Here is an 8,337-nt window from a genome sequence, read left to right as displayed (position 1 = left end):
GTGGAGGCAAAGCTGCTCTGCTTTGAGGATTGGTTTTGTACCTGGAGCTGCCACTTTTTCCTCCAACCTTAGTTTCCGTGAGCATCACTGGGAAAAACATTGGGTTTACTCTAATTTAATCTTCCCTCAAATTTCCAGCAGCAGAGATAGTTTAGGTGTACTGGCCATTTGACCTGCTTACTCTGCTACCTCACAATGAAATTAGCAGGTATAAATTAAATAGGAATCATGAATTCAAGTACAATAACTTTGTCTTCCTGGCTCCAGGTAGCTGTTCTATTCAGCTTTGTCTCTTTGTTCCAGTTAATCATAAAATAATGCATAGGAAATACAGTTCTTCACTCATGGCTGTGCAGATGGGTCTGAGGCATCTGCAGTGGTGATATATATACTGAGATCAGTTGTAAGGATCTTTTTCAATTGATCATTTTTTTTCTGCCATTAATTTCCCCTATCCATTAGAACAGCCTCACTTACTTTAATGAGGGACAAATCAGTAAATTATCCATTCTGTTATATATTAGTGGTGTATTAAAGTATTAAGTGCATTCCAGAAGGTGAGCAGTGAATAAAACACGCTCCCAACATGTGGTTATGCAACTGTTCCATGGAAATGAAATGGACAAACAGTACACTTGATTAATTTTTTTCTCCCCAGTAAATTGCCACTGTGATTCACTTCCAGCTAAAATTTACAATCTGTGTTCTCAGGTGGCATTAATATTGGAGCCCTGCAGGAGAGCTGTGGTGGCTGGGGCTGCTTTGATTGCATTTTTAAGGAAAGTTGTTGGAGACAGCACAGAGTTTGATGCAAACGTGCTGGTAAATGAAATGCAGAGCTTTTAGGTTCTCTGTAGGTGGGTCAGGCCATTCACATTTTCCCAAAATAATAGCGATGGAGTGCTCGGGAGAGGCACTTTGTTAATGCAGCACAATGGGGGTCTTTGTGTGCCGCTGTTGCTTTGTATCAAATTTACTCTGTTGACAGATAAAAATCATTCTTTTGATATCAGGAGACTCCATAAACACTGGGTCAGATCTGTCAGGGCCTGGAGCTGTCTCAGTAATGGAGACTCTAGAGTTTGCTGGAAAGAAAAAAGCTTGCAGAGGGCCCAGCAGCTTCTCCCTGGTGATAAAGCTGCAGGATAAAATGGAATAAGTATTCTCTTTTGCCATTGCTTCCCTGACATGAAACTCCTCTCAGCCTTTAAAGCTGTATTTTGTAGCCCTCAGGCTGTTCTTACTGCTTTTTCCCTAACTGGCTCGACTTGGAAAGGTCATCTCAGCCTGCTAGACTGTGTAATATTTAACTTAGCATCAAAAATTAGGATCTTGGGATTGGTGTCAAATGGATGCTGTTCCCCTCTGAATAGCACAGCCCATTCATAGTCATCCAAATATTCCACTTGCTAATGCTAATGAATAACTTTGTGGCCCTCTGCAGAGGGCAGGACTAACCATGAGAAGGTGGGATGAGAGTGGCATAAAGCAGGTATTGAGAGGTGCAATCCACATCGTCTAAATCCAGCTCACGGCTTTAATACCTGTTTTATTTATAGATTTATTTTTTTTTTAAGTTATAACTTCTAGCTCTTCACGATGCCTTAGCATAGCAAGCAGTCTTTTCTGATGCCAAGTTCAGTGATGACTAACACTGTTTACAGGACTGTTTTGTAATCTCAGATCAGCCCACATTAACGGGAAGTTACGTTTTCCCCGTCAGTCTTTCAAACGGTGCCTGAGAGTTGCTGAGGCCAGAGCCAGCCATCCAGGCTCTCCCTTTTGGAAAAAATTATGTCAGCTCTCAGTACAAGCTTTAAAAAAATATCTAATAAAGTTAGGGAGGTCATTTGAAATTGAACTTCCTCCATTTGAATATTTTTTTTCCTTTTTTTTACATGAGGATCTTTCATTCCTCTGTTCTAAAAACTACCAGTAAAACTAAGCACAGGAGGTATTGCATAAGCACCACCAAGCCATTTGCCTGATCTGCATTTCTCAGTGCATGAGATCAGCTCCAAATATCTGATCTAAGAAAGCTGCTGGTGCACAACTGCTGTAACTGATAGGAATTACCTCTGTGAGTCATCTCATAGGATGGTAAGTCCTTTTTTTTTTTTAAAGTTCAAGTTTTTATGAGTGTTTTTTTAAAGCTTAGTTGCTGTTACTGTAAATCTCAGGGAAGTCTGGCACAGGGTCTTTGTAATATGAACCAGTGTGTCCATATGCATCCAAGTGACCTTGCAGTCTGGAAAAATACCATTTTATCCCTCTGTTGAAGAGAAAAAAAAATAGAGTTGCTGCAGAAAAGGTTGACAGAGGGGTGTCACCAGGCAGATGACTCTTGGTGCCAGCTACAGCAGCTTTACTGCCCTGGGGTCATGATCTAAGACCCAGAGAATTTGCTGTGCAAGTGGGAAAGCTACATCAGGCCAGGAATAAGGTTGTGGCTAATGCCTTAGCCAGCCCTGGCCTTCCACAGGCTGGAGCACTTCAGGGTCTGCTTTACCTTCAGAGGAGGAAAAAAAAAAAAAAAAAAGTTATTGTCAGTTGGCTGGTTGGGTTTTGTTTGGTTTTGGTTTTAAATGTAACAAATCTCTGGTTAGCCCAAACCCAGGGAGATGGGCTTGCACTGGCGAGAATTACACCTTCTAAGGGAATATCCCAGTGTATTTGATGGTGTGACTGCCAAAAGCTGCAGAGCTGGTGGAAGGAGAAGGCCAGGATCCAGGAACATTGTGATGCTGCTCTTGAGCTTTGGGACCTTTACCTTGTCATGTGGCTCCAGACGAGGACTCACACATGCTGTTGGAACAGCAGTGAAGTGTACACAGGAAGGGCATCTCCCAAATGCTTTGCAGGCTTGCTGAGCGAGAAGAGCTAAAATACTGCAACCTCCTTGCTCATAGCTGCAGCTCTGGGTGTCTGCAGAGATCTTGGCTCAGGCACAGTGCTCTGAGCTGGCAAGAAACTTCCTCACAGGATGGATGGGAAATGCTGATTTGGAAGAAACGGAGGTGTTCTGTGGGGAATATGTGGATTTTTCATCCTTTTATTTGTAATGCAGAGCAGGTGGCTTTCCCAGGTGAGCCTGCCTTGTGTCACCTCCTGCATGAGGCTGAGCTGGGACCTGGGCACACAGGGAGCCCAGGCACTGCTCTCCCTGCTGAAACACCAAGGATGGGTCTTGGCAGGGCAGAATGAGGGGGAAATTCAGTGATTTTCCTCCTTAAATGAGAATTCGATAATGGGCTGTCAAAGTGGCACGTTTGTGTGTTTGGTTTGAAACAGACAGTTCACAGATTTAGGTGTGAAAATACAGTAGATCCAAGGTCAAGTCATATTTTTCCAATGAAAGAAGAAAACTTATTTCTTGAGTGAAGCAGTTAAATACCAGAGCACTTGTGCTTTGCCTAATACCAAGGGAACTAACCCCTCCTTCTTCCTCTCCTTATCCTCAGGTCCAGCGGCAAATATGAACATTTGTCAGCAACTCCTAGGGACATCATGAGTTTGCTGGAATCTGGACCACAGAGCACTTGCAATAGCGCTTTCTAAATTTGAATTTAATTTAAAAGAAAGAAAAATAGTCCTCTGGACCAATTGTAGCAATGGCTAGCAAAAGGAAATCCACAACACCCTGCATGATACCAGTAAAAACACTGGTGCTTCAGGAGACGGAACAGGATGCTGGAGAAGATGATCATGAAGGAACACAACCAGAGGCTCCTGCAGAAGGACCAGCAGCGAGTGATGCTGGGGCCAGCAACAGTAATAATGGAGCTTTGTCCAATGGGCATCGCGGCATCGCCGACGGTGACACTTTTATCTGCAAGCCTTGTGACTTCGGGTCTCAAGATCTTCACCAGTTCTTTGGGCACTTGGACTCTGAGCACTCAGACTTTAGCAAAGACCCCGCGTTTGCGTGTGTTGGGTGCAGCTTCCTGGCCAACAGCCACGAAGGGCTCTCGCACCACAACGCCGAGTCGCACACCGGTGAGACCAGCTTTGTCTGGAGGCTGGTGAAGCAGGACGGTCGTACAACTGTGGAGCAAAGTCTCTGTGAGGCCACCAGCAGCCATGACCTGCCGGGAGAGGTCCCTGAGGAAGGGGCAGATGGCCAGTCTGAAATTATCATTACCAAAACCCCTATCATGAAGATAATGAAGGGTAAACCTGAGGCCAAAAAAATCCACACGCTGAAGGAGAACGTGACAAGTCAGTTGGGTGGAGAGTCAGAGGTGAAGGATGGAGAGCATTCATTCCCAAATGGGTCCGTGCCAGTCAGCCAGCCCACTGCAAGTTCAACAAAGTCATCCCACATAGTGAATGGCTCCATCATAGGAAACGTGCCTGTTCTGCAGGCAGGTGTTGCACAGCTTGTGTCGCTGCAGCAGCAGCCCCCGTTGCATCAGCAGCTCCCTACATCCAAGTCCCTTCCCAAGGTGATGATCCCACTGAGCAGCATTCCTACGTACAATGCCGCCATGGACTCCAACAGCTTCCTGAAAAACTCTTTCAACAAGTTCCCCTACCCCACCAAAGCTGAGCTCTGCTACTTGACCGTGGTGACCAAGTACCCAGAAGAGCAGCTGAAGATCTGGTTCACTGCCCAGAGGCTGAAGCAGGGCATCAGCTGGTCACCAGAGGAGATCGAAGATGCCAGGAAGAAGATGTTCAACACTGTTATTCAGTCTGTGCCACAACCCACCATTACAGTGTTGAACACGCCCCTGGTTGCAAATCCTGGGACTGTTCCCCATCTTATCCAGGCAACTTTACCAGGCCATGTGGTGGGGCAGCCAGAGGGGACAGGTGGACTGCTGGTCACACAACCCATCATGGCAAACGGGTTGAAGGGCACCAGCTCCTCCTTCACCTTGGCAGTGACTTCTGTCCCCAAGCCGCAGCTGGCGGCGCAGCACAGCACCGTGAGCTCCAGCAACACATCCGGGGTCAAGGTGGTCAACAGTGCCCAGTCCCTGCTCACCGCCTGCCCTGCCATCTCCTCGCAGACCTTCCTGGATCCCAATGTCTACAAAAACAAGAAGTCCCACGAACAGCTCTCAGCTCTCAAAGGCAGCTTCTGCAGAAACCAGTTCCCTGGCCAGGCTGAAGTAGAGCGGCTGACAAAGATCACGGGCTTGTCCACCAAGGAGATCCGAAAATGGTTCAGCGACAGGAGGTACCACTACAGGAACGTGAGAGGCGGCCGGGCTGTGTTCCCTGGAGACAGTGCTCTCGATTCCCTGCCCGAAATCACCTTTGACGTCCCACCCAGAGGAGCCGAGCTGAGCCCTGCAGCAGCAGCTGCCACGCCATCCCCTCACCACCCACCACGGCGGCAGTCATGGCACCAGGCACCCGACTTCACCCCAACCAAGTACAAGGAGCGAGCGCCGGAGCAGCTGAAGGCCCTGGAGAGCAGTTTTGCCCAAAATCCCCTTCCTGCGGAGGAAGAGGTGAACCGCCTGAGGGGGGAAACGAAGATGACACGGAGGGAGATCGACAGTTGGTTCTCGGAGAGGAGAAAGAAGAAGGTGGCAGAGGAGAATAAGAAAGTGGAGGAGGTGGCTCAACAGGAGGAGGAGGAGGCAGAGAATGGCGGCGGGGAAGGGGAAGACTCCTCAGATGAGCAAAGGGCCACGAGTGAAAACGGCTCAGTCGACGCCTCCGGCATCAACCCGAACTCGGCGGAGCGGAAGGTGAGTCCCATCAAAATCAACCTGAAAAACCTGCGAGTGACCGAGTCCAACGGCAAAAACGAGGTACCGGGGACCGGCGCAAATGAAAAGGGGGACGGCAGCTCCAGCCGGCCGCCCACCCCTCCCAAAACCAAACTGAACTTCAAAAAAACGGCCCAGCAGCGGCATCTGCTGAAGCAAATGTTCGTGCAGACCCAGCGCCCCACGAACCAGGAGTATGACGCCATCGTGTCCCAGACGGGCCTGCCGCGGGCCGAGGTCATTCGCTGGTTCGGGGACAGCCGCTATGGCTACAAGAACGGGCAGCTGAAGTGGTATGAGAACTACCGGCGGGGGGTCTTCCCCCCGGGGCTGGTGGAGGTCGGCCCCGCCGGCCGGGAGGTGCTCGAGGACTACTACGAGAAGCACAAGGGGCTGCGGGAGGAGGACGTGCCCGGCCTCTGCGAGCGCGCCCGCCTCGGCGCCCAGCAGCTCAAGGTGTGGTTTGCGGTGAAGGCGGAGGAGGAGGGCAGGGGCTGCGGCCCCGAGGCGGCCGGGAGCCGGAAAGGGCCGTGCGAAGCCGGCGCGGATGCGTCGGAGAGCAGCGAGGCGTGGGAGCCCGGCGGCCGGGAGGGCAGCGCCGGCACCCCCGACGCCCCCGGGCCACCGCCCGCCACAGGGCTGGGTAAGGCCCGTGCCTCGGCGTGGGAGGGTCGGGGTGGCACGGGGCACCGGGCCTCTCCTGCTTCGGAGAAAGGTTCGGTGAAGGGGTTCGTGTTTGAGGTTTAATTGAGGACATGGTGAGGGGGTCTCTCTCTGAAAAAAAGGCATAAAGGAAAGGAGGGTGAGGAGGGTCTGGCAGGATGACACGAGTGCCACTGTCTGCCTGCCTTTCCTGCCTTTGTCATTGAGTGCTGGTGCCACTCAGAAGCCAAATCCTTGCATTATTTCAAGCTGGAGTAAAACTTTGTGAGTGTCCGATCATTTTACCTGCCCTGTGGGAAGATGGGCCATGGATTTATTTATTTATTTGGGAACTAAGGGACCTGGCTACTTGTCCTGTGCCATGGGTTCCTTCCGTGTCTCTGCCTGACCTCCAGCAGCACACACACCCCGCCTGCCTTTCTCTCTCCTGCTGCCTGCTTTCCAGCTTTGAACATCCTTGTTTGGCGTGCAGAAAGGCTCAGGTGGTGAAGGTGGAGGCTGCAAAGGCAGTAAGGGACATGGAGTCTCAAGAACTCACTTTTGGAAGGTGTGTGTCGGTGTGTGTGTGTGTGTGGTGATGAGGAGAGGTGCTTTCCAAGCCCTTTGAGGGCTTTTATGCAGTGCAGCTGGGAGCTGTTTCCTACCTGGTAGGGTTGCTACCAGATGGGGATGGCTGGGTGCTGGCCCTCTCCCATGGTGGTCCATGCATGCAGCTCCTTGCTGGCCAGCTAGGATCTTCTTCAGTCCCACTGCCTTGCTTTGGAGCTTCTCACACACCTCTGCCATGGCTGCAGACTTTAAAAAATAATTACAGAAATCGAGTAAAATTCATTGCTTCCATTCCCATCTAATTTGGAGAAGGTGGAGCATGGGTTTGGATGGGTCCTGTCTTTGCTGCATATCCTGTGTGCTTTGCAGGGGAATGGTGGGTTTGGGGACTGGTGTGGGGCCAGCTTTTGTGCTGGGGAGGTGGCTGTGCCCTTGCTAGTACCCTCTGAGCATGGCTGTCTGCCAGCCAGAGCAAGGGGGTCCTGTCAACCCTTGTAGCACAGAGGCAGGTGGTGCTTAGCAAAGGTGCATCCCTCCTTAGGGGTGCAAAGCCAGCTCCACTCCCTCAAGGATTTTGGGTTTCCTGGCCTCTCTGAATGTTGCTAGCCCTTCTTTGCAGCTGATTCTATCAAGTCTCCTGATTTTGCCTATCCTGAGGCACTCCTGCATACCCTCCTCCCCATCCAGCACCCTACCTGGAGCAAGGCCAGGAGCATCTCTGACACCTCTGTTCTTTTTCAGAAATAGACTGAGCTCAAACCACCAGCCCTGGAGGATCCGCTCTTACCCTTGAGAAGAAATCTGTGATCTTTAAGAAACCCATGGGCCAGCCTGATCCAAGCCTGAGGAGCAGGACGTAGTGATGAAGCACTGCCATCCGTGAGACCTTTGAGCACAGCACACGAGACAGCACATGCACAAACTGGGCACTCTGTGCTGAGCTCTTGATGGCCCAGCCGAGGAGAAAGGCTGGGAGCTGGCTGAGGCAGGGGCTCAGCTCACACCCAGGAAATAGGATGCTCCTGTTTGCTTTCCAGTGACAGACTTTCAGATTTCATATTCATATACCAATTTCTACAGCTGCCTATACAAGCATAACAAATCTCAGACATTGTGTAAACAAGGTCATTGCTTAGGTATGGACTATCATGGCACAGTACTTGTTTCTTTTTTCTTTTTTTTTTTTTCACCTGTCCATTAAGGTGTTTGTTCTCTAAAGGTTGTCATGGCTGCATATATCCTCTCTGCCTTTTTTGGTCCTTAAGCCCTGGCAGTGAAGGGCTTTGTGGGCACACAAGTGTGAGTGTATTACAGAAGGGAAGGGTTTTGAGAAGAAAACTGCCAGTCTTGAATTTGAGTGAGATTCTCATCCCTCCAGATGAGGTTAGAGTGAGCATTG

The 8,337-nt window shown here is 50.2% G+C and overlaps 1 protein-coding gene across 1 annotated transcript; it reads left to right on the top strand.

Moving 5' to 3' along the window:
- Positions 1-3,611: 3,611 nt before the first annotated feature.
- Positions 3,612-6,473, top strand: ZHX3 (zinc fingers and homeoboxes 3). The gene has a single exon (XM_062505331.1). The coding sequence runs from the start codon at positions 3,612-3,614 to the stop codon at positions 6,471-6,473; it is 2,862 nt and encodes a 953-aa protein (XP_062361315.1).
- Positions 6,474-8,337: the final 1,864 nt, after the last annotated feature.

The sequence above is a fragment of the Cinclus cinclus genome, chromosome 18 (assembly GCF_963662255.1).
Source record: "Cinclus cinclus chromosome 18, bCinCin1.1, whole genome shotgun sequence".
Lineage (NCBI taxonomy): Eukaryota > Metazoa > Chordata > Aves > Passeriformes > Cinclidae > Cinclus > Cinclus cinclus.
This window is presented reverse-complemented; position numbering and strand designations above follow the sequence as displayed.

What these genes read in the sequence shown, in the direction of transcription:
- ZHX3 (XM_062505331.1), top strand. Translation starts at nt 3,612, where the DNA reads ATGGCTAGCAAAAGGAAATCCACAACACCCTGCATGATACCAGTAAAA.